This window comes from Dysidea avara, chromosome 4 (genome assembly GCF_963678975.1).
Source record: "Dysidea avara chromosome 4, odDysAvar1.4, whole genome shotgun sequence".
NCBI lineage: Eukaryota > Metazoa > Porifera > Demospongiae > Dictyoceratida > Dysideidae > Dysidea > Dysidea avara.
The window spans coordinates 12081997-12109627 of NC_089275.1; the positions used below are offsets into that span (position 1 = coordinate 12081997).

Below are 27631 nucleotides of genomic sequence, written 5' to 3' on the forward strand. Positions count from 1 at the left end.
GCCCCACCAGGGATCCTGCGTCTCACCCTAATTGGCATCTCCTAGATCTGCCTATAATAACTAAAATATTCCAAGTGATATACGTAATTGTATCTTATGATTGCTACAGGCACTGTGGACATACCAATTGCTGTCAAGAAAACAACAGCAGGATTGGGCAATATGCTAAATACAGCTGAGCAAGCCAGTGTAGAGTTTGGTGTTCTCCTTAATGAAATTCTGAAAGAGCTGAAGAAAAATGAAAATGATAACTTGGAATTGTTGAAAACAGTTTCATCTGTCCTAACTGTGAAAGACAATTCTGATGTTAAGATGTTTAATGATAGTGAAGTTGAAGGAATATATGCTTGTAATAACATTTCTATACTTTTAATGATTAAGTTACGTCACTGCTACAGATGGGATGACCACTCCATGTTGACTGTACTCATGTCATCATTAAATTCAAAAAAGTGTTTAAAGTTACTACAATTGTTTGAAACTAAAGTATACAGTAAAATAAAACTACAACAGATACAGGAACATTGTTTAGAAGAAAGTAGTAAATTTCCAGAAGGTTACCATAAAATGGTTGCAATTATAGATAATAAGATATTCTCATCCATCACAAAGGAGGAATATGATGAGTTGAAGCAATTCATTTCACAATATTGTGGAGTGGATCCTTATGTGATGTCTCCATTTTCTAAAGCATCTCCATTCTCTTCTGTAGTGTTTGAATGGTTTATTCCTGTCAGTGCTGCTACATACATGATAGAAGCTGCTTATAGTAATGTGCAAAATTTCAAAAATGGATTGTTTATTGTATATTTAAAAATATCGTCAACAGTGATATTTGACCACAGGAACAATGTGAGATATTTAGTTTATAAAACTGTGTTTTTATATGTGTATAGTAGTGCTATAGTTAGTACATAGTTTGTCATGTTTACAAGAGCTTGCGTCGGTACTTATACTTATTGTCGTGTAGCTTTAATGGTTGAATGTTTTTACTAATGTATTTTTATAGCATAGTTGTATAACTTACGTGCTTTTGCAACTTGTCAATGACCCTTTGTCTTTTGTATGTGATGTCATTAAAATTAACCAGCCAATTCATCTGCTATACTATGGTATTACAGTAGTACTCAATGCTAGTTATAGAGCTATGTACATACAGATTTATTGTTTGTTTTTTAATTTTTTTTTTTTTTTGCATATTGTCAATTAGCATGTGTTCATACTGAACTTGATTATAATATTATGTTCTTCATAATGATAACACCACAGAAGTCAGAATGTAATCAACTACTGGAGGCAGCTAAAACGGATGATGTTATCACTGTAGAGAGATTAATAAACACTAGATACATTGATGTTAACACTACTGATGGGGTTAGTGCATTATGGTGTAGTTGTTAGTACATGTGTGTATGTGTATAGGTGTGAATTTACCTATAGATTACATTGTAACTACTGTTCATAGTTTGTGACTAGATGTGCAATTTTTTGCACACAAAATTTGACCTCTTTATTGAACTTAAAAACTTCATAACTTTAAATCATTACATCTAATTTCTGAAATTTTCCATGGGTGAAGCAATGTAGTGGATTTAACTGTGGTTTCACCATCACTGACCCTATTACATATATCATCTAATGTTGATCGGTGCATGGAAGGAAGCACTGTATATCTTATGTACGATGCAATGACTAAATAGTTGGCTACATTTTTATATAAATACTGAATCAGTGCTGGGAATCATTTGTTTGTTAGCATGTAAAATGTGTAAAAATGGTGGCTGCAGGGTAAACTACTTCAAGAAGCAGGGTGAAAAATTTGGCTTGTAGATAGATTAATAATCATAGAGGTGCCTTTTTTTGTTGGTTTGAAAGAATCAAGTCTAGTTGTAGCAGAAATGCCAACCATGTATGTGTATAGTGAGAATATATAGTTTTGTTAACGAAAGCAACTTATTGTCATGCCTACAAGACAAACCACTGAAGGGGATCAACTAAAATTATAATGTAAGTAGATTAATTATCTTAGAAGGGCATTTCAGTGGAATAGAATTTAAAACTTGTGAGTTGTAATGTAAAAGCCAACTACTTGTAGCAAGTGCATGATTGAAATACTCTAATAGTGCAGTCGCCCTATTACAGCAGTCAGCTATGTAGTGTTACTACAATAGAATACATAGTTACACAATAGAATTCATGGCTACAGGGTACATGCTATCCTGTAGATAGTTCTGCTACACAACAAGTCACACTGTAGGGAGTTCAGCTGTACAAACAAGTCTCACTGTAAAGAGATCACCCTGTAGAGAGTTCAGCTAGAAAACAAGTTACTTTTAGAGAGTTAAGCTATGTAACAGGTCAGGTCACCCTGTAGAGAGTTCAGCTACAAATAAATTGCCCTATAAAGAGTTTAGTTACAAACAAGACAGCTACATTACAAGTTACCCAGTAGAGAGTTCAGCTACGTTACAAGTCACTCAGTAGAGACTGCCACTACATCAAAGTCTCCCTGTAGAGAGTTCAGCTATATAAAAATTCCTCCAGTAGAGAGTTCAGCTGGAGTACAAGTCACTCTGTAGAGACTGCAGCTACATACAAGGCTGTCTGCAGAGAGTTCAACTATGTAAAAAGTTACCTTTAGTTCAGCTACAGTATGTAAAAAGTCATCCTAGAGTTCAAGTCACCCAGTGGAGTATTCAGCTAGAGAGTTCGTGATAAGCTACAAGCAAGTCAACAAGTGAGACAGTAAAGATTTTATGATGAGCTACAAGCAAGTCACTCTGTAGAGAGTTCTTCATGAGCTATATTATAAGTTATATCCTTTTGGTACATGATAATAATATTCTTTAATACAATAGTACTGTATGAACTGTATAGTAGGGACCACAAAGGTTGGGTGTGGCACATGGATAACATCACCCAAAAACTAGCGTCACTTTTCTGTGATGATGATGAGGCAGTATTGGATAGGTAAATATAAACCCAAAGAAGCCTTCGGATAAACCCAAAACACTTTTCTCAAGTTGCTATGAAATTTAAGAAGAAACTTTATTAAACAGAATTTTCTAGTGACTGACTGACTGCGTTAACTAATGCCTTCAGACAAGTGTAACTCAATACGGCTAAGGCTATGGACCTGATTTTATTACTATTCAACATTGTTTTAGACGGACAGGTGCCTTTTGGCATACTGCAGTACATACAAAGCATTCTTCATGGACTTACCAGTGTCCTCCTTTGTGTACCATTCATCTTTGCTGACAGCGGAAGGTGTCGATTTGGTAGTAGTGTGAGATGGCATAATGGAAATCATCCGTATTTTTCATAATGGCTACTTTGATTGCAGAGGTACTTTTTGAACTTTGATTTGTAATGCTGTGTAACGGGTTGAACAAAGCTGACAACAAAGTGTGATGGATACTTCACTTTTCAGGCTGATAGCTGGAGTGTGTGGAACTGTTTTTTTCTTTTGATGCAGTATACGTGGGTTCACCATAATTTTATTTTACAAAAAAGTTAACAAACAAGTACACAAAAAATTTAGAATTTTCAATTAGAGTAGGTGTAGTATGAACTGACTTATGCACACACGTGATTCTAATGATGTATGTACGTACGTATGTATGTAACAACACTGGTTGTACTGGTTTATGCGGGATAATTGTGTGATAAATCAATAGTTGTGTGATAAATCAATAGTTGTTGTATAATCTGACATTGTGTCAGAAGTGTAATGAAACATGGCCTCTTATCAGTTTCCGCCACCTGAAACTTTTAATTTTCAATGTCCAGATGAATGGTGAAAGTGGAAATGGCGCTTCGAGTGCTTTCGAAGTGCGTCAGGCCTTGTCAATGAAGAAGAAGCGCAACAAGTCAGTGCCCTATTACACTGTATGGGAGAACCAGTGGATGATATACTCAAGATTTCTAGCAAAGACAGGCAGAAGTATGCTTCTATTGTGGGGAAATTAATTTTGACGACTACTTCAAAGTGCATTGTAATGTTATACTGGAAAGAACTGGATTCAACTGATGAAATCAGCTTCCGGGTGAGTCAGCTGAACAACACAGTACAACCCTATACAGCCTAGTTGCAACATGTGAATATGGAGAACTCATGGATCAATTACTGTGTGACAGGCTAGTCGTGGGTAGAAGGGACACTGCATTGTCTGAGCACCTTCAAATGGATGCTGAATTGGACCTTGAAAAGGCCAAGAAGATGATCCGTCAGTGAGACCCACAACTCAGCCCAAGGTGGAGGCAAGACTCAACCTGATCGAAAAAAACCCTGCAAACGGTGTGGCAAGCACCATAGCTCTACTAATAAGTGTCTGACATGCAATGCAACTTGTTACAAGTGTCAACGCAAGGGCCACTTCAGTTTACAATGCTTGACAAAGTTTGCTCCAACTGATGAACTGACTACTGAGACTGTTAATGTTGATCAGTTCCTGGGAGTAGTAAGTAGTGACACAGGTTCAGCGTGGCTTATCACAGTGCAGTTAGAGGGCAAGTTGCTGGGCCTACCTGCCCTTCCTTCAACTTGTGTACTGAGTTGACACAGTGTATAGTGAGCAGGAGATCCAATAGAGGTTTCCTAAAGTTTTCAGTGGGTTAGGGACACTGGAAGAACCCTATTTAATTAAGCTGAAAGCTGATGCTAAGCCACATACTTACTGCAGGAATGTCCCAATGCCATTACGTGATAAAGTACGTGATGAGCCGGAGAGAATGGAAGCCACTGGGGGTAATTTCCAAGGCCACAACACCAACCCAGTGGCGTGCAGGTATGGTAGTTTTACCAAAGAGTACAGGGGTAGTCAGAATATGTGTTGATCTCAGACCTCTTAATGACAAGTCTGGAATTCGAGCAGATTCCAGTAAGACATCTGCTATTCTACAGATGGAGCCTCTTAATCATGTGTCTGAGTTGAGAAGGTTCCTAGGCATAACCAACCAGCTGGGAATGTTTTCCCCATGCTTAGCCGAGATTAGTCAGCCACTAAGAGAGACTTGTTGAGCATAAGACAGTCATAGACTTGGGGACTGGATCAGCAAGCAGCCTTCACACAAGTTCAAAAGGAATTGTCTCAGCCAACAGTGTTAGCCCTATATGATCCCAAGGCACCCATTAAAGTGTCTGCAGATGCATCGTCTTTTGGACTAGGGACAATCCTTTTCCAACAATTTGACGACCAGTGGAAGCCAATAACCTATGCGTCTCGGTCAATGACAGAGACCGAACGCTGAAACACCCAAATTGAGAAAGAGGCATTGGCTGCCACCTGGGCATGTGAAAGATCCTCAAACTACATACTAGGAAGAGAGTTTCAAATTGAGTCTGATCATAAACCCCTTATTCCGTTACTAACACCCAAGGCACTTGACAACTTGCCACTGAGAGTGTTAAGGTTTCGATTACGGCTGGCCAGATTCAACTACACTACTTATATTCATGTGCTGGGCAAACTTCTCTTTACAGTTGATGCCCTTTCCAGAGCACCAGTAATGGCAACTAGTATGGCCATTGATTCTATTGCACTACAACAAGAAGTAGAAACCTTTATAGAGAGTATCACTTCAACTTTACCAGCAACTCAAAAGAGACTGGAAGAGTACAAACAGTTACAGACCCAAGATATCACCTGTTCCCAGGCACTTAAGTACTGCCAAACTAATTGGCCAGAGAGAGGAAAAATGTTGGGGACTTGGTTCCGTATTGGAAAGTCAGAGCTTCACTCTCAGTGTGCAACAATTTACAATGACTGTATTGTTGTTACCCTCTCATTACAGAATGAGACACTGCAGTGGCTCCATGAGGGACATCGGGGGATACAGTGGTGCAAGCTGAGAGCAAAGATATCTGGTGTGGTGGCCAGGTATCTCTAGACAAATAGAACAGATGATACCCAATTGTCATACCTGTGCTAAAGAGGTGAACTACTGTACCGTAAGGAACCCCTATTGCCAACTGAGTTACCTGAATTTCCCAGGCAAGTGGTAGGTTCTGATTGGTTTGAGTTAAGAGGTGTGCATTGCTTACTAATTATTGATGACTACTTTTCATGCTACCCAGAAGTAGTGTACATGTCGAACACCACATTAACTGCCATCATAGCAGCAATGAAGCCAATATTTGCAAGACATGGCTTACCTGAAGTACTGCGTAGTGAGAATGACCCTCAATACTCTTCATCGGAAATGGCTGAAATTCTCTCTAACAATAACATTCAACATACTACCAGTAGTTCCCATTACTCCCAGAGTAATGCATGGCGGAGAGGTTTATACAGACTGTGAAATGGCTACTGAAACAATCTGAAGATTTAAATCTGGCTCTACTCTATATACTGCCCACACACCTTTCTAGCTAAATTTTACAATTATCTTGAAATTTTGTTTGAAATGACTGCAAGTGTTCACAATGGCTCTTTTACCTTGGTGTAACTGAAGGCCTGCCAAACTGTTGATGGGGAGATGTATCAGGACAAGGTTGCCTTAGACCGACAAACAGCTCACTCCGCAATGACGTGACCTTACATTGATGAATTCCGAAAGAGTGACCAAGCACTCAAGAAGCAACAGAAGAAAGTCTTCGATCGTCATCACCGTGTACATGAACTGCCAGACATTCCCGACAATACTAATGTTTGGATTACTTCAGGAGACCCCAATATAAGGGCAAGTGCAGTCCTCAGCTGGTGCCCCAAGATCTTACATTGTGGAGACACCAACAGGCCAAGAAAGACAGAACCGAAGTCATTTGAGAACTGTTTCTGATGTGCCACATCTCACAATGACTGAGTCCACAACTCCAGAATTTAATAGAGTTATGGCTCATATACGGACTGGTACACAGATTCATGCTCCTGATCGTTTGAACCTTTGAGGGGAGATATGGTATGAACTGACTTATGCACACGTGATTTTAATGATGTATGTATGTATGTAGCACATGCTGATTGTACCGATTTCCGTGGGATGATTGTGTGATAATTAAATTAATGGTTGTTGTGTAATCCGACAGTAGGGACCATAACAAATTTATAAAAAGTACTGGAACAAGCTGAGTAGTGCATGATATTAAATCATAGTAAAACAATAAGAAGTGTTATAACCTGTGCTATAAGAAGTGTTATATCCTGTGCTCAAGATACCATAATGGGAATGCACAGAAGGGATATAACACTTCTTATTGCTTTACTGTGATTTAATATCATGCGCTACTCCAGCTTGTTTCAGTACTTTTTGTCAATGTGCTATGGTGCCTACTCTAGTTGAAAATATCTAAATATTTTGGTGTACTATAATTTACAATAGTTCTTATAAACATCTCTTCTAAAAACAACAGCCCCAATACCAGATTATGGCCTGTTTTTGGACTTATAATTACAAAAGAAGTGATAATATCAAAACAGTTTATCTGTGAAAAAAGCCAGGGTAAAAATGATTGACATAAGCATCATTGCAGAAATGGCTACCACCTTTGATTTTACGACATTTTAAAACCAGGTGCATGCTCACAGCCAGCCTTTGCTGGCTGTAGGCAAGCGCCTGGTTTACTGAAATTGTTTTCGTAAAAATGTGTGTGTGTGTGTACCTGCCTATTTTTGTTTGTTTGTACACACCCATGTGAGAAAAAATTTTAAAATGGTAAAAAGCAGCCAGTATGTAAGAAAAGAAAGTTAAATTAAGTCTGTATTAAACTTCCACACACATAAACCTTCCTCTGAGGTAGTTCAGTCTTCTTGCTGGTCTGAAATACAGGGGTGTACAGGTATGGCTACTATTCATATACTTTGTGAACTGTCTTCCCTTTCAGTTTATTGATGTGTAACAACTTAAAACAACGTTGAAAGCCTCTTAGGCTACCAGAGATAGCATATCCTTCGAGTTGAAAGGGGGGCATTACCCATACTTATGTGAATGAAAATTAAAGGCAGCTTCGAGGCTTTCTCAACACAATTCGCATGAGAAAACATGATAGACTATAAAACAGTTGAGACAATACTTCTGTGGGTAATTTGAGGTTTAAAGTGGTTTGAAATAGTTACACTTCCTTAGCAGTACATAACAACGTAATTACCAAATTACAATAATTCATGAATTATGAAATATGCTAAATTACAACATTTACAAATCTAAGTATCTAGCTGAATTAATAATAGCAATAGCATGAATATCAACTAAATTACATACATGGCCTATTTTAGATAGAATGGGATAGTATTAACTGCATGCATGGGTGCCTGGTTTTTAGAAGTGTCATAACATCAACTTGTTTATGCTGGCCTTTTTGTATGCGTATATAATGACACAAAAGTTTGATTGTTGGTTTTACAGTGAACAGAGACGCAGGACATCAAAATACAATAATAATGGTTAAACGCTGTTATAAGTGCTGCCAGGTATTCACTATTATTTTTTAATAGCCATGAATAAAATTAGTTATACATGAATACCACTTCACTGTTAATAGCTCCAGAACTTAGTATTATAAACTCATGTGTATTAAAAACAGCTCCTAAGTATGTTTTTACACACCTAACTGCAATATCTTGAGTTAATGAGGTATACACACTGCCTTAATGGGATACATACCACTTTAGTGTGGGCGTTCACTTGACATTTTACCCGCTTTTTACCTGGGCAATATCATGGGAATGCAGTTTGCTCAGTTCAAAGATATGATACACTTTGACTTATTATATTGAGTGACATTGAGCATTAAATCGTGGGTTTGGGTTTACAGGTTAGGCTAGGCTCAGCTTCGACTAGTCAATTGTTATGTACTAAACGACAAATTATCAGGTTTGGGCAATGTGTGGATGCATATTTCTACTCACCATGTGTCAGCCATTGAGCAGACCACGGAATAACACAAAGAGACAAACTAGATTTAAATAGGTGAGTAACTAATAGTCTTAAGTACTTAACTTCTTACTGACTGTCTCAATAGCAAAATTAAAAATGGTGAAACTAAAATTATAGATCCCACAATCACAATTTTTCTGGCATTGTGTGTAACGCATAATGATACATGAATAAATAGTAAATGTTTTGAATCCTATTAATGCTATTAAAATCACTATTGATCATGAGATACTGATGTATAAAAGAAACAAGGTGAATCTGTAGTTCCTGTAGTTTTTTTCACCATCAGGTCAGTGTGCCTAGAGCGATATATGCATGTAATATATAAACCATGGTTATGAAGTGCAATACACCAAAGTGGGCCATGGCTCATATAATACAGTGTATATACCATTAACATGCATCCTAGAGCTCAAAAACACACCATACACACGCAAAGTAACATAACAAACTAACTCATGTCATAGTTTGGCATGGAAGAATTAGTTGTATGCTTCCTTTAGTTAGTCGTATGCTTCCTATAGCGATGGAGTTGACTCACAGCACAAAATCGATTGTGGCTTTTGGTAAACATTTCCTTATAAAGCTAGAATTGTCTGTTCATTTCAACAAGCGTGGTGACAACGTTATCTGCTGCCAACCACAAGTAACCATCACCAAAGTCTTCTGGTGTGTCTATAAAATGAATCCAGCGATCATACTCCTACATACTGTCTGGGGTGACTGGGGCTTGGTGCGGGAGGGCTCTTAGCCTGAGTAGTTTAGGTGATTGATCATACCAGAGCCCTTGCTTGGCAGGCTATTAGCCTGCAAATGGGCGTGACATGCAGTCGTGTGTCACGTGCTCCAAATCACAGGTGAGTATATAATGTGACTGGATCTGTGAAGACCCGACATAATTGTGCAAGCTTAAATTTACAGAATAAAGCATTGAATGCAATGGGTGAAATACTTGTGTATTATTGAAAAATCCGTAAATCTTTTGAACACTTAGTGAAGGAAAGGAGTAACATAAAAATCTGGATATCATCTTATTCGCCTACTCAAGAGGAGTTGGAAAATCTGTTTCATTGCAATAGACCCAAGGAGATGCTAGTTTTAGGCATTTGTTTACATCGTGTCAAAACGATCGTATGCGATTGATATTTCTTCACCAGTTTCACCTTTGTATGCATTGAAGGAAGGTGATAAAGGAAAATGTAGTTAGTAGTCGATTTCCCTATTCATGGTGAACATGATGGTGCAAATGTAAACTCTGTACATCATTCTGTTCATAAGCTACAACCATTTTAGTAAGTGTCTGTAATTTATTTTCCTGTACAAATTGATCTTTCTGTTGTTTCTACTTTGTAGGACTGTAAATCCGAATGTTATTAGCATGTGAGGCTAAAACTTTGCCAGAGCGTACACTTGGTTAAGTAGATTATAAAATTAATATTAATAAAGTTCCAGTTTGTTAGGTTAGGTAATCCAAAGGCTGCAACACATGTTGCTGTCAGACCTTCAGTGTTGGCCACTGTAAAACTTGTTATACTACCAAGTAATTATAAAGATAATAAGAAATGCGGTTAAAATTGTGTTGTAAATAATTAATAAATAATAAGTAATGCTTGAGAAAACTACAAGGCCTAAAGCTTTGAACTCACCTGGAATAGAATCCATGTTGTATGAAGAGACAATCGTATAATGGGCGGGTGTTTTCGTGTAGGTGATAGAAACAGTACATTGATTCTAGTTAATGTCGATCAGAACAGTTAGCCTGTGACGCCCACTACTAATTGACCAGGCAGATTCAAGTAACTATTTAGTACTGCTCATTTCTGTTTGAAAGTGCTTCCAGCTGGCACACTAAGTCTCAAGTCGTCATGCCAGCTGCCAGTGGATGTGCTCCGCGTAAAGAACAAATTAATTAAGATGGTTACGTGGACACCAATACAAAGGAAGTTCGACATGCCAGCTGCACAAGAACAGGATTAATAGTGGTATGTTTGTTTGTATTCTTTACTTGTATTTTTCTGGCTTGGTAGGCTCTGGTTGGCTTGGCTATCTGTTTGTACTAATGTATTGTAAAGAGCATGGTTTGCTTTAACGTTTTCTTGTATTGTTTACTTGTATTTACAGTTTGCCTTTACCTGGCTTACTAGGCTCTGGCTGGCTTGGTTGTATTCCTTTATCTGGTTCACCTAGCTTGCATACTCCTACAGTATTGTGTATCTCCTGCAAGTTGCGTATGCATATAGTGTGTACCCATCACTGTGCCATTGCCACACCACTGATGAACCGTATTTAGCTACCGGTGACCTCTAGTTGATGTTGATAGTGTACATGTGCTGTATATTGACTACACAGCGGAATAATTTTCATCTTTGGTGATGTTGCCAATGATGTATTACTGCTACAATATTGTATAGTTCTCTCCTGTATGTTTTGTATACGTATACTGTGTGCACATCACTGTGCCATTATCACACCAATGACGTACAGGTACTTAGCTACTGGTGGCCCCTAGTTACAATACCACTATATTGTGTTATATCTGTCACTATTGTGACATATTGTGTTGATTTTGGATCATAATTAATTTTTCTCTGTGCCTTCACCACCTAATCGCATGCATAGCCTGGCAGAGGAGTTGTTGTGTTGGTGTATGTACTCGGTTGTATGTGACCTGGTCCTAGAATAATGATAATAATAAACAAGAGTTTGAGAAATGCACCATTGTGATGGGTTATTGCAGATCTGGTCGTATGTATACTTAGGTGAATATATATATATATATATATATATATACTCACTTGTTCCCAGTTAGGCACATATATATATATATGTGTGTGTGTAATATATAAACCATGGCTACGAGGTGTATTGCATTTATATACACCCTGACTCCGAAGTCAGAGGAAGTTTACTGTTGATAAACGCCTTGGCATCGCCTCGGCGTTTATCAACAGTAAACTTCCGATGACTGAGGAGGAGGGGTGTATATAAGTGCAATACACCGAAGTGAGCCATGGTTCATATGATATATACCATGTTTCTAAATTAATCCGCACTACATTACTTACTAACAAGCCGTACACACACAAACCAACTTAAAGTATATACTTACACTTAATTCGCCATAGTTTGGCATGGTAGACACGCTGGAAACGTCCCTCTCACAATTCAGCTCTCACAATGAAGAATCAAATTGATTGCGGGACTTAGTAAACATATCTCCGTATATCGCCAGGACTTGTCCGTTCATATCAACAAACGTAGGAGCAACGTTACTTGCTGCCGCCCATCATCGAAGTCGCTAGGTATGGATATAAAATGAGTCCAGTGGGTGGATTCGTACTGGCTGAGGTGATTGATCGCCTAGCTTGACAAAGGCTATTAGCCTGAGTCATCTGGGTGATTAGTCATGCTAGTGTGGGTGTAATTCGCCCGCCCACGTCGGGCTATCAGCCCGTAATCGTGACACAGTAATGTGTCATGTGACATCCAGGTGAGTATATATATACTTACCTGGGTGAGTATATATATACTCACCTCAGGTAGGTATATATATATACTTACCTGGGTGAGTATATATATACTCACCTCAGGTAGGTATATATATACTCACCTCAGGTAGGTATATATATATACTCACCTCAGGTAGGTATATATATATACTCACCTGTGTGTTGGGGTGCATATGCCCTATATGCAACCAGCGGGGCATTTGAAGTTTCACGTGATCATGGTATATATATAAAGAACTTTGCATGGGAGGATCAAAGCAAAAAAGTGTTCTATCTTTGCCATACAAGCACAAGTGTTCTATATTGGGCAGTTATAGAATACTTTCCCTTAAACCCGCATAATCCAGAAACTGGATTTGATAAAAAATGAATTGAAAACACAAAATACTTTTGCCAATTTACATAGGCAGTTACAAACAAGCATATCTCATGAAGCATTCATCTGATCGCTTCGAAAAACAGATTGTATTAATTGGCAAAGAGTAAGCTATCTGCCTGTATATAAACTTTCAACATAAAAACAAGGAACTCACCCACTACGATGCACTAATCATTTTGCGTCCTTCCACGTTCGTGTCGTCATTGTGCTCGTCCGACAGTGATGTTATCACACAATATCTATATATCAACTGAATTGCCATCATGTGAGGAGTAACATGGAACCAAGCAAAAGTCGATATGACGAAGTACGGCCGAGTTATGGTCTTTTGTACATCGTTATGTGAAGAAGGAAGATGGAGGGATAGTTCTTTTACTCTTTCAAAGTGAAACGTGTATCTCTGGGTTGGATGGACGTAATGAAGTATGAGACCATTCAACCCAAAATTTAATGGTGAGTAAGATGGTGTTTGTCGTTTTTAGATAGCATTAACAGGTTTTGTGTTATAGAGTTCAGTTTTACAAGACATACATGGGATCCAGTTTACTAGATTATGCATTTTCAGTGCTTGCGTTTTATAAAACAGCTGCGGGTTTAAGGGTTAATAGACCACAAGGTAGTTATAGAACTGCCAGGTCTATTTTGTAGGCTGATAGCCTACTTTGAGAGAGTAATCATCAATCCATCTGGCCAGTACGACCAATCAACCAAGCCAGTGTAGGCTGATAGCCTGACTGTGAAGGCTGACCAGTCAACCCAACCAGTAAGAGCAAAACCACTGGATTTAATTTATAGACACACTTAGAGATTTCAATGATGGTTGCTTGTGGTCAGCAGTGGCAGCGAACATTCTTACTACGTATTGTTCACATAATGGATGAGTCCTAGGAATATCATGGAAATATGCTATTACAGTACCACAATCGAAAACTTTTAGTTGTGGGGAAGACGGACTAGACTCACGAAATGACTAATGCGGGTGCAGCACAGTGCGACACAGGTGAAATGCAGATGCGATGCCTATTCTACCGATGATAACACCACTCCGTGAGTTTCTAATTGTTTCATGTGTCTTGTGTGTATTTCAAGTTGAAAGTTCTCTATACCATTTAAAGCACTGCCTTTACTCATGCTATACGGGAAATATAGCATTCAAAGAGTGGTCTTGAGATGAAATATAGCACTTGGCTTTGCCTCATGCTATATTTGTCTCTCGCCCATTTTTTTTGTGCTATATTTACCGTATAGCACTTGCGGCAGTGCTTTAACTGATAAATATATAATATATATATATATATACTCACCTGTGGTTTGAGGGCTATATGCCAAAAGATACACCTGGTGGCACCTTTGAAGTTTCACGTGATCATTGTATATGTGACCGTCTCAGCAAAAACCTAACTTGTTTGTACAATTTTGAATTTTTTTATTTTCTCAACATTGTCTGCAGTGTCCAAGGAATGGATCACCAAAGTTTCAGCCTTCTGTGGTGAGTAGTTTTGGAATTATAGCGCTAAACAATAGGAAGAGCAAGACAATCGATTTGTACAGCGACCATACTGAAAATAAACTACAGGCACTCACATCGCAGCCATAACTTTCATTTGGATTAGTCTGCAATGTTGCAATTTGGCTTAAAATGTTCACTATGGATAGCACATCAGTCAAGGTATAGTGTTAGCCCTGTAGTTGCTTGCGTATATGGATATGGAGGCGATTTGGCAGAAGAAATAATGATGATCTTGTTTACGTTTACCGCATTGTAAATAAACGCATGTAACACGCATACTGTTGGAGCTACAGAAACATAACAAAGATTTACGAACTCTCCATGAGTAGGCGAATAAGATGGTATATAGTTTGAATTGATTTGAGTCCTCCTTCGAGTACTGGCCTGCATTTTTTTATTTGTAGCATGCATATAATTTTACGAGTGATTTTTAAATTTTGTTTTTCTCAGTACACATGCTTGTGCGAACAAGTCGGGTTTTTGCTGAAACATTCACGTATATATCACTTACACCATGACTATGTCAGGTTTTACTGATACATACACCCTTAGCCCTTGGGCCTGTGGCCCTCGTGCTTCGGGTGTTCAGCAAAATCCCTCACAGCCATGGTATAACCATTACATAAGCACTGTTTACAGCATGTATATCTTGTTAACATTCCTGAACCAGTACAGTATGTATTATAATTATAAGCACTGGCTTTCCTTTGATCTGATGTGTGCATGTGGTACATATATTTTTATAGTTCAACCAGACTGCTCTACATCAGGCTGCTAGCAATGGACATGTTCAACTAGTAGAAGCACTAATTGCATTAGGAGCCAATGTGAATTCACTTGATATGGTTAGTTAGCGTTTATGATTTGCATGTATAATGCAATGAATTGAAGTGCATAATCCAATGTACTTTAGTGAGACACAATTCTCCTATAAACTAGTACGTTAACATAATAATGGTGTTGTGTGAGTGCATGATAATCATGTATACACTAATGTACATTTGTCGGATGGTATACAAATTTAGAAACAACTACACTCAAATCACAAGGAATATGCAAACATTCTGCATATCTCCGGTCAAGGTTGTAGTAACTCATGTCATTAAGTATCAGACTTAGTGAGCTCTATTTCTCGATATATGCCGCCTTCCAAATATTGATCCAACTGTTGGATATAATTGGACAAAAAGATCTTACAGACTGCCTGTGTTTATGGATCACAGCTCCCTGGCTATTTAGTATTCATTTACTTTCTTAATGTCTATAGTTTCAATCTTTAGCTGAGAACAAAAAACGGGCTGTCAATAGAGCAATAATTGAACTATTTTATTGGGGAAGCCTGAGCGAGCCCCACACTAGCGAGTCGATGGTACGTACGTCTCGTTTACATCAATTACAAGTAAACATGAATGACTTACAAATGCTTCCACATTAGGCTAGCATTCACAAAAATTTCCTGTACAAAAATGGATTGCTCCACACTGGTTGGTGAATGATACGTACGTCATGTTCACAAAAATTTCCTGTACAAAAACGGATTGCCCCACACTGGTTGGTGAATGGTACGTACGTCATGTTCACGAAAATTTCCTGTACGAAAAAAGACCATATTTACACCACATGCTTTAGCATGGCTTAGAGCTTGTTTTCTACATGGACAGAGAAAACCAGCAGAAACACCAGGTGAAGCAGAAGCAAGTATATGCTATGCACACTCACACAGGGAATACTGAGACGATCAATGCTCATGCATATGGATCGTGACACCAGTAGCACCAATGCTGCACAGTTTCTGTATATGTTTTAATCAACTAAGTGGCACATAATCATTGAATTTCGTGCACATGTATATATGTAGATTCATTGTAGTTAATGAAATGTGAAGTGTAGCTACAAAAAATAGCTAGCAGTGGGTACATACAGTAGTCTTGCTCAAATCTGCTCTCTGCTTCACCTACAAAATAACAAAAATACACCACACGTCAACCATGCACAAATAGAATTTTATGTAAGGCTCACTCAGGCTCGCCCCATGATGTTGTTAACATCTGTCTATTTAATAAAATTCTGAACTTTTTTTTTTGTTTACAAAATGTTAGTGAGGATGATAGCTGTGTATACAGTAGAAAGCAAAATAAAGTTAACGTAATGTATAAAAGCTGAGTAATTACAAGTTGTAGTTTTACTGTAATTACTGAATGTAGAAATCTAAATGTCTTTGGTGTTCTGTTAATTGCCAAAACTTTAAATATCACATGCTTCTTCAACCCCTCAACATAACATTCAAAACATTACATTGAATGTGCTGTGGACAAATTACAATTGGTACTACTTCTGTACTTAGTAATTACAATACAAAATGCTGACTTTAATTTGTACTCTGTTGTAGTAATACACTGTAAGTGGTCAGAATACAGATCTTACATTTCCACCACAACAGTCAACAGTCATAGGGTCAGTCACACCTGGCACAATCACTCTTATTAGAGTGTTTGACTGCTCAATTAGGTTACTGTATTTCAATTTGCTGTGATGTCAAGTCTGTCAGATACTAAATTTGCTGGCAGCATAATATGACCAATTGCAGTGGATTACTGATCAAGATTGTTATGCTCATTAATGTGTTAGAAAGCCATCAATTCTATTTTTCAAATACATAGTCTAATTATTGCTCCAGTGCCTTTGATCTGTATTTCAAATACTACAATTATAAACTGTAGATAATTATAAAGTAAATGAGCATCCCTCTACTGTGGAGAGAATACAACTGTTTGTTGTATACAGGTAATAGTGGCTGTCCATGAATAGATTCTGTTTGTCCTATTATATCTATTACATATTTCGATGAATCTTTAAAATGCTGCAGTATTATATAAGATGAGCAGTCAAGACTTGGTTCAGAAGCTTGGCCTATGTGGAGTTGTGCAGGATATCTGAACACTCCTTGTAGTTTAAGAGAAATCCTGTCTGAATTTCTATACCATTCGATAATGGTTGAATTACTCTATATTGGGAGTGCTACTCTTTACTTACCCTTAAACCTGCATATGTGACCCTGTCTGCAAAAAGGGGTCTTATAGCCTTTTCAAATTGTCAAGTTTGACTTATCATAACTCCTCATGCTTTCATCCTATCACCTTCATATTACACCAAGTCATAGTGCTATGTTAGGGGTATAAGGGGACTAAATTTCAGGGTGATACCACATTCACAAATCAAATTACAGGTTGCCAAGCACATGCAATTGAAAAGGCTATAAGACCCCTTTTTGCAGACCGGGTCACATATATAGAACTTTTTGGGAATGCGTGTTTACACAATATGGGAATGCGTGGCAACATTAGGTGGGGTAGCTTAATTCGTATAGCCTAAAACTACACATTGATCAAAAGTTTGGTTACTGGGCACTTGGAGAAGGTTAAATGAGCACTGTAACTACAGTGGCTTACTTGTTATAAAGCAATGAACAACATCAGCAAATCACGTCTCTCCGTGTTTCAAACTTCTTGCTACATCTTTGTGGGTTTACTCATGTGAATCATATATTGCCTGATCAGAAATTTAATGGTGATGTGAATGGAACGTGTTACGAGTTGATAGGAGCAGCCATCATCAAGTTATGATCATTTTATAAAGTAAAGGGTTTGCGTGTTTCCTTACCAAAATGTTATTTACATGGCTAGTTTTGGCCTCACTGTTTAGCGTTAGGGGAAAACTCTTGGTATCAGTTTAATCCATGTTACATCACAAGTATAATGACATAAATTGCATAGCCATTGGATGGATACTTTGATAGTTACAGTACTTTGTTCAGCGAATATAGCACATGTAGATATTAGAAGCTAAAATGCACTTGGTTATTTGAATAGTCAGATTATGTTTTGTTTTCAATGAATTAACATCACTTTGACTTTGTATTTATACAGTTGAAATGGACTGCTTTACATGATGCTGCTAATAGTGGACATGTTCAGACAGCAAAAACACTGATCAAATTAGGAGCAGATGTAAATGCTATTGATATAGTTAGTTTGTGTGTGTTTTTGTGTGTGTGTGTGTGTGTGTGTGTGTGTGTGTGTGTGTATGTGTGTGTGTGTGTGTGTGTGTGTGTGTGTGTGTGTGTGTGTATGTGTGTGTGTGTGTGTGTGTGTGTGTGTGTAATGAAATGTTTTGAAGTGCTAGTGTTACTAATAAGAAGTACACAAATGTACATACTGTAACCGGATTTGATTAAACCAGGCTTCCACACACATCCAGATTTGTGACTTTCTAAAGGTCCATAACTCAATGTAGAAATATGGTGCTGTTTAAAGTTTTTTACCTGTTATTGCAATGGAAAAATTGTGTGCTACATGTAATTGCAGGTCAATAGCTTACTGAGTGGTAAGTTACAGTTGGTTAAAGCCAAAGAATTGGAAGCCTAGTTTTGTCGAATACAGTCAATGTAGTAAGGCACAACTATTACAATTCTTGTGTTACAAGATCTGCAAAAACCTGACATAATAGCTATTATCTATATAGCCTGGTGTATGCTCAGGTAAACTAGATTCAGCTTCCAGTGCTGAGAACTTTTGAGTAACAGCACTACTAAGTAGTAATAGAAAGATTTTTTGTGCTGTGACAATTTGAACAAAAGGCACTTAATAAACTAATGCTAGATGGAGTTGAAACTTGCACTTGAAATTCTTACTACAGAATGATGAGAAAGCATACATCTCTAAATGCCACTATAAGCCACACCCACTGACATAATATCTCATCAATTGTATGCAATTCATCATTTTGCTTTGTGCATGTCACATGTACTGTAATAAGTAACTCTAGATCTACAAACCATCTTTGAAAGCATTTGAATAATATTACAAGAAAATGTGTTATGTAGCTATATGTACTAGGGCTATCAGTTTTGATTAAGTAATTAATCGATTAATCATTAATTACTAGATCGATTATTTAACACCATGCATATAGCATCAGCTGCACTTAATCAATTATATTGTACACAGTATAGTAGTCTACACAACACCCAGAATAACATATAGTGGTGTATAAAAGGAGAGTTGAAGGAATGGTAGCAGTTGATAGGTAGTTAGGTTACAGCAGATTAGCTGGCGACACTAGCAATCATTGTCAGCACTTACAGGCTGCAATATGGCATGTTTAAGAGCTCAGGATCTGCAAGCTGTTGATAAAATTAATGGTGAGCTAACTAGAGGTGTACTGATAAGGATTTTCAGTTGTACCGATATTTGATTAATCTGTACCTAAAAGAGAAGATACTGATTGTACCGTTCTGATTATTGTATATTCTGAAAGTGTAAATCAATAGAACTACAGGTGTAGCCACTGCATATTCCAATAATGATTTATAGTATTGAGAAAACAGAAGTGATGTTACTTTAGCAATAAAACACAACTATACCTGGTGGTGTGGCCTCTATTACACAACCCAGACAATTAGGAATCACAAATATTTTATACATGCTCCATTGTCTGGTTTTGATTATTTATTGAGATGGCTGCCATACACAGATGTGCTTTATTCTTAAAGCACATCCGGTGCTTTATTCTTAAAGTTTCCCTGTGCTTTATTCTTAAAGTGTAACATCTACTGTTTTCAGAAGATCTGGGTATTAAGAATATTTTAACACTAGTAGCAGTGCTTAGACATGCGGTCGTACATATGGCTTACTGCTTTGTGGAATAGTATAGGGAGGCTTCTATTTGTTTATATAGTGAGCAAAAAGGCTTTTCATTTAGAATTTTTATTGATAACGTATGATAGAACTACTACTTGATTAATTGACTACAAAACAATTTTTCATCAAGTAATCATTTTATCGATTAATTGTGAGAGCCCTAGTACGTACATAGAAAATTTTTGTATTATACACCAAGTATGTATATCATGCTGCATCGATCCTTCTAGCCAACTGGCTAGTATATTGAATATGGTGAGCTCATAATTATGTAACCTATTGCAATTCAACTTGGGCTATTGTTAATTTAACCGTAGACTAGCTATACGCATAGCTGGCTATACACACAAATGATTATACAGTGTTCAAAGTTGTGTTGAAAATAATTCGTTGGTACAAAAAATCCACTAATTTTGCATACCGTGTAATAAAACTGAGAGGTTACAAAACAACTTTTACCCTTTTGTGTGTGATTACAGTAGCTTTACCATACAGATGCTACAAATAGACAGGGTCTTGTTCACAATAATTAAAACAATTTACTAAATAGTTTGATGTTTAGACATGAGGCTATTATGCTCCAAAAATTGAGTATTATGCTTTTTGAGCAGTGCTCAAAAAATCACCTATTATGCTTTTGAGAATTGCCCATTATTCCCAAAATTATGCCACCATAATTGGCTAGTAATGCCAGTTCATTGCTGTATCAGGCCATTTTCATTGATGTTTAAGCTTCAAATAGCCTTGAATTCTTTTAGCTGGTTGCAGTATTAGAGTATTTCATTTCAATGTGACTGCTTTATTAGAGTAATAATACTCAGTGACTGTTCTATTAGAGTTTCTGACTGCTCTATTAGAGTATCTCCATCTTTTTTAACGGAATTGTGCAATCTGCAGATTTTCTTACTGTTAAAGCTTTATAATCATCTCAAAATGCTAGCATAATTCCTGATTCCCACACATACTCATTATGCCCAAAATTATGCCGGCATAATCGCCGCATTCCTATTGATGTTATACCATTTCGTGATAACTAATCAATATCCACTAAGAACCTGTTGACAACTATCATCTAAAAATGTCCTCGACATTTAGGTACTCTTACACTATCACAAAACAACACAGTTATAAATCAGTACCTTCACTTTTGGCACATTTTGTGAGGTCAAAAAATTGAGAACAATCAGCTGTAAACAGCAAAAACACCCTCATTTTTGAAATCAGCACCTTGGTTTGACCCCAGAAGTACTTAACCTACTAATACAAGTGCAGAAAAGTCATGGATCACTACAATACCATTCTACATCACAAATTTCTGTACGAAATAATTTCTATTGTAAAGGTATGGTATGTAAACTTTTAGGATATCTTTATCAGAATTTTATGGGGTGAGTTTTAAATCAGTGGTAAAAGATTTCAGATTGCTAGTGTAGCTGTAGACAACAAACAGTGTAGGTTTCTATAGGTTACTAACAGTAACATTTTATGTACTGTAGCAGGTGCAAAAATGATAGGTCTAAGGTTGCTAGCTTCAAATTGAGATATCTTATATACCAATGGATTCGCTTCTTCATGGAGAGTAAGAGCATTATTTGTTTCACTTCTGTAGCATGAAGCAATTGTGAGTTACATGTGTTTGGGTAAAATGTAACATTGCTTCTAAGCTTAAGCAACCTTCTTGCTTACAGTGTAATAGCATGGTGTACATCTGTACATAATTTTAGAGCTTATGATCAATTAAACCAACGCATGTAATTTTTCTCCTGTATATAGGCACTGTAACAATTAATCGTTTTGCTCTTCAGTATAGCTCTGAAAGCACTTACGTACCAGCAGATAAGACTGAAAATTTAACAGCCCATTGATTTTCCCTCTAGACAGCAAAAATGCAAATGGAAAATGCAAGCAAGTCTGGTTTTTACTCAGCAGATCACATATACTATTGTTTAAGTGGAGTGAGAAAGGATGTAAGCAGCTAGGGCTATTGTGACATAGTTAAAGTGTGGAGTGCACATCAATGGCGGATCCAGGGTGGGGAATTTGGGGTAAATGCCCCCTCCCCCCCCCCCCTTCAAGAAATTGCATACAAGATCGAGATACTCTAATAGAGCAGTCAATTACCCTAATAAAGTAGTCACAATGTTCATGAGGCAGTGTAGCTTACCCATGAAGTTATAAATAGGATTTTATTTTACATAACATACGTGATATAATATATTTGGTAAAAGATCACTAGCTATTATTGTTGTGACCTGTTTTTTTTTCTTTTTTCAGCAAAATGCCCCCCCTCTTTCCCAACTCTGGATCCGCTCCTGCACATGTTCTGCTTATGATTACAAGCTATTTGCAGACATAGGGCCAAGTACATGAGTACTTATACTTAAGTACACTTAAGTACAAATATGAAGTACTTGTACTTTACTTAAATACTTTCTTAATTTTCCCAATGTACTTGTACTTATACTCAAGTACTTTACTAAGTACTAAGTACTTGTATGTACTTGTAAGTTGTTTGTACGTAAACACTGTATGTAGTTTGTACACAGTGGTAGTTTAAACACTGTACGTAGTTTGTACACAGTGGTAGTTTAAACACTGTACGTAGTTTATACACAGTGGGTGTACAATGAGAATAACAAAATTGTATGAAGGTGCAATTTACAACTACTTGCGATTCATCTACTGCCTTCCCAACCATACTATGTATCATGTTGCCACGATTAATAATGTCATAGCTTTCTAGCAAACAAAAACAATGCTGCTGTTTAAGGCAGTGCATTTTAAGAGTTTAAGAGAGAGAATGGTTGACAAAAACCTGAAAGTATCAGCCCCTCTAGGCACACTTACATACTACAATACACTGAATACAGTGTATATTTTACTACAGCAAAATGTACCTGTACTTTACTCAAGTACTTCCAGCATGTACTTGTACTTTACTTAAGTACTATCTTGATTGCTGCAGGAGTACTTGTACTTGTACTTGGAAAATTCAAAAGTACTTTTAAATGTATTTGACCCCATGTCTGGCTATTTGTTAGTGTGCTTTGATTTTTGCATTCCTTTGCATGGCTACATATTATGTGTATTTATAACACTGTAGGTGCATAGCAAAGAAGTTTCAGTTTGTACTCTTTCTCATAACTTTGGTTGATATAGCTACAGGCTGAATGTATGCTCTTTGAACACTGTGATGGGATTGTCAATGCTGTCGAACTGGGTACTGTCTTGTCTCTATAGGAGGTTGATTTTGAGTAGCATTGAGTGCTCACACTCGCCAAAACAATCAACACACTCTAATAAAATGCAAGGGAGAATCACAGAGACAAGCAAACACAGAAACAATTTGCTTTCCCTTGCCATTATAGGCAGATCTACATAAGATAGTGTTTAGTATGGCTTAGGAGACCTGAAGGTGAGGAAAGAATAAAACAGTGTTTATTCTGCTAAGAGGATAAGAAATACCACATGGTGTACAAGCTGTATTCTTTGTGGTTGATGCATAAATGAAGGACACTTACATTAAGACTTTAGCTGGATATTGTGTGAGAAAATTGTTTTATAATTAGATCCCCTAAAATGTCTGTAGCAGTTAAATTGTACATATTGTGGATCTGTACCTTTGTTCTCTGTGTCCCATGTCAGGAAGTGTTGATTCACTGGTAGCGAGTCATGCCTTTAGTGCTGTCTATTATGAGAATCCTTCATAATTTCTGTAGTGATTGGCTTGATTGCAAAGGTACTTCTTGTACTACTATTCTTAGTTGGTAATGTACTATATACACAGGTGGGGTATAGCTAAAACAAAGCGGAATGACCACTTCATATTCCAGTATTGATAGCAGGGGTGCATGTTCTGTTTTAGGTATGGGTTCAGTCATCTAATGAATATTAAGAATGTGTGTGGTACCATTCTTCTTTTGACGCATGTGCACTTCACCAGTCATACATTTTGTTACAAAATGAGTAAAAAACATGTTGAAGAAAATTCAGAAATTTTAAGTTTGAGTGGGGATCACAGAAATGAAATGGGACACCTGCAAATATACTATTGGAAATTTTCAGCCATCTCTACGCTATTGACAGGCTGTGTATGACTGAAGTAGGAATTATGGTAAATGTGCTCTAGTATGTATAGCTGCAGGTGATTTGACCTCCTTGGTTTAGCCTACTATGAAATTTCTATGAAAATATTGTAATCATAAGAATAATCATATACGTATGGATGCCATCTTATATTTTTATGTATACTACAACAGGACAGTGATAATCCGCTACAAATAGCACTGCAGGGTGGTCACAGACATGTTGTAGAGTTTATGGTGAAGGAAGCTAAAGTGAATACTACACAGTTGAACAAGGTTTTGTTATAATTGCCATTTCATTATATCTATATTACTCCATTTACAGGCATAATTAATGTGTATAGTATGTATAATATACATTTGCTACATAGCATGTGGAAATTAATCAGTAGACTAGGAATTAATGTAATTGTTTTTATGCATTCCTCATTGCAATCACTAGAACAATTATAATAGTTAAGGGTAGTTTCTCAATTGCGGATCCAGGATGGGGCATTTGGGGCAAATCCCCCCCCCCCCTCCTCACCTCCTTGTAGAGGAGCCATACTTCTTTTGATTATAATACTAAAGGCCAAGATCAATTTATAACTCATGAAAATATGCACATTTTACTACAAAATTCTAAAGCGAACCAAAGTCGAACTAGCTGAAAAATTGTTACCCAGCACCTTCATGCGTACTAAGCGCCTCTAAAATAATTATCGTGTTGCTGTTGTTCAAGATATTCATAGCCTTTTAAACAGCTTCTAAGACTTCACAACCATCTGCAAAGGCCAAAATGGCAAAAATCAACAGTGAGACACTACTAAAAGGTGATTATTTGCTGCTTCAAAAATACAAGAGAATTTGGCTCTCCGCAACCACCTACAACTTAGCCTGTTTGTGCCCCTCCCCTTGCTAGCTGCTGGATCCACCCCTGTTTCTTGTACTCTGGCACAGACTTTCAACCTATAAAGAGTTAATTTGCCAACACAACTTTTTCTTAGTCATTCCCCATCAAATCCTGAAGTAAGTTTGTATATCACTTAACACAACATTATTGTGACTTTATTTTGGAAAACGGTCCAAATTGCACATTTTAAGTTTCAAGATAAATGGTTTTAGGGGGTTGCAGGGTGGGCAAGAGATAGACTTCAAAATGGAGGTAGACCATCATTGAAGTCCAGACCTGAGATTAGACGGCTGTGTTGGCTCCTAGTGATGATATGCAGCAAAATTAACAGCACAATGTAAATAAACATAATATCAGGCCATCCACTAGTGATCTTCCCATGCAAGGCTCTTCATAAAGCCAGAAACCACCATTTGAGCTACCCAGAAATGACATTTGTTAACTCAAGTAATTTGAGTAATGCTGAGGGTCTAAACTACTAGTATGATAGTGTAGCTATCCGTTAGTTAACATTGTGGGGTATGTATCTAATCAGTTCTTGAAATAATAATTGGTGAAAAATTACAATTAAAAATTATTTTGCACTATATAACCACTGAAATAGCAAGGGTAGATCCAGACTTTTGGAATGGGGGTCAAAATGAACTGAGGCACTACATTGTCTAATTTAGTAAGGTGAGACCAAAAAAAAGGTCACAGCCAGCTGACAATAGCTGCCCACCTCACCAATTATGCATTTATAGCTGATAAAGTACATAAAAATCCTTACTTAGCTTTCTACACGTTGCCCTAATTCTGTAACTGCTTTATTAGAGTGACTGCTCTATTAGAGTATCTCAATCTTGGCATACAAAAAAGTTTTGGGGGGTCAAGATCCCCCTTTGACCCCCTGTATCTGCCCCTGAAACAGTGCAAACATAAAAATGATTGAAACATTGAGATACTCTAATAGAGCAGTCAATTTCTTGTCCATAATTGTATGATAGCAGTTACTCACATAAGCCCAAACATACATTTGGCAAAAATTCCTGAGAAACTTAAGTATAACTGTGATACAATAAATTGTGTCCAAAGAAATTAACTCATGTTCTGCACTGTACTAACTTCAAATTAATATAGAGATACCATAATTATATTCTATGCTCCAACCATGTGCATATAATTATTATGTACTATACATACAATGCATTGTATATAATGTGACTGGGTCTGGGAAGACCAGTCATATTGTCCATGACAGCAGATTTGATTTTTCGCCAAGAAGACTAAGCTACATAAATAAACTATCAAATTTCATAATCAAAATTAGCTAGACCTGAGTGGTCTACTTTTCCCAAGCACAGTGGCAATCCATACGAGTGGTCTGGGGCTCCAATGGAGCTCTGGCCAGCCTGGGAATGGTTGTGTGTGGCTATACAGCTCCACGGTGTTGAGTAAAAACCTGTGCTGTAAATGTCCTTTCATTTTAGCCAGTTTTGATACCCGAATGGCTCATAACTTGGCCTTATTCATCCCTACACCTTCCCCTTTAATTTTTTAAAACAGTCCTTTGCTTGTCTCCAGCCCCCACTTCCCACCCCTTTTGGAGCTAGCCTGGTAGTCAACATCGAGTCACATAAAAACTATCTTAACTGGCAGGAAATTGCTACTTCTATTGGTGTAAAACGTGTGAAAATTGGTACATGCAGTTTCTACCATTGGCGAGCTACAACACACTGAATACTTGAAACTGGCATTTCTCGATACTTTTTTAAATAGGCAATAAGCCTGGTCTTCCCAGACTGGGTCACATATATGGTTAATTTTTGTTATAGACTACACGGTCCAAAATTAAGAAAATGTTGGAACAATCAGCAAACCTGAAAGGTCAAAAATCCTCTTCTTCTCCATCATCAAGGTGGTATCATGCCAGTATTGGGAGGTTAGCAGAATACAGCAGTACCAGTGACTGGTTATTAGGTTATAGTAGAGATGAATTGTCACTGGATGAATGGAGTAGTCTAACCAGCCTATACAGTAGTACAGTTGGTGAGAGCTGACTATTTTTCTCACCTTTATATGATTTATTGTATGATTTGTTTATTAGAAGGGGGGCAGGATGAACAAAATAAAATTTTACAGTTATCAAGTGAACTATCAGAAATACAGACCCATACCACTAGAGAGTCACCTATTCCATCTACCAAACAGAGTAGCACCATCAGTGATCACACAAGTACTATTGGTGGGAGTGGAGTATCATCTCATGGACTAGGTGAGGATAGTAACATCATGTGATGTGATCCATTGTGTGGTTCTCCATTAGAGATGAAGCAGAAAGAACAGGAACATTTTATCAAGTAACAGTTTATAGTAATCACTTTGTGTTGTTATCTGTTGACCCACAGGAGTAGTGATGATGATGATGATGCTGATACCTGATGATGATGACAATCATGATGATGATGTGGTTGACACAAACACTAGAAGATAATTTGTAGATAATCTGATCACTTCAAATTTAATTGTAACAACCCAAAATCTCATTCTAGGACACATTACTAAATCATCGATGATTAATGCATATCGTTACTCTTTTTTTGTACGTATAGCTTTCTTGTGGAGTAAATTACCAGCTTCTGCATGTAATGTAAATTCACGTAAGGTTTTTCGTTCTGCTGTACTTAATCATTTTGCATGC

The 27631-nt window shown here is 37.3% G+C and overlaps 1 protein-coding gene across 2 annotated transcripts; it reads left to right on the top strand.

Moving 5' to 3' along the window:
* Positions 1–113: 113 nt before the first annotated feature.
* Positions 114–27631, top strand: LOC136254515 (uncharacterized). 2 transcript variants are annotated; one of them, XM_066047237.1, is made up of 10 exons: positions 114–852; positions 1270–1374; positions 15022–15120; positions 18202–18300; positions 24234–24335; positions 26766–26872; positions 26918–26979; positions 27038–27205; positions 27257–27290; positions 27339–27631. In XM_066047237.1, exons 1-10 carry the CDS (start codon positions 163–165, stop codon positions 27370–27372), a joined length of 1500 nt encoding a protein of 499 aa, XP_065903309.1. In that variant the 5' UTR covers positions 114–162; the 3' UTR covers positions 27373–27631. The 2 variants fall into 2 exon arrangements, with proteins under 2 accessions (XP_065903309.1, XP_065903310.1); XM_066047238.1 differs by having other exon boundaries at positions 26921–26979.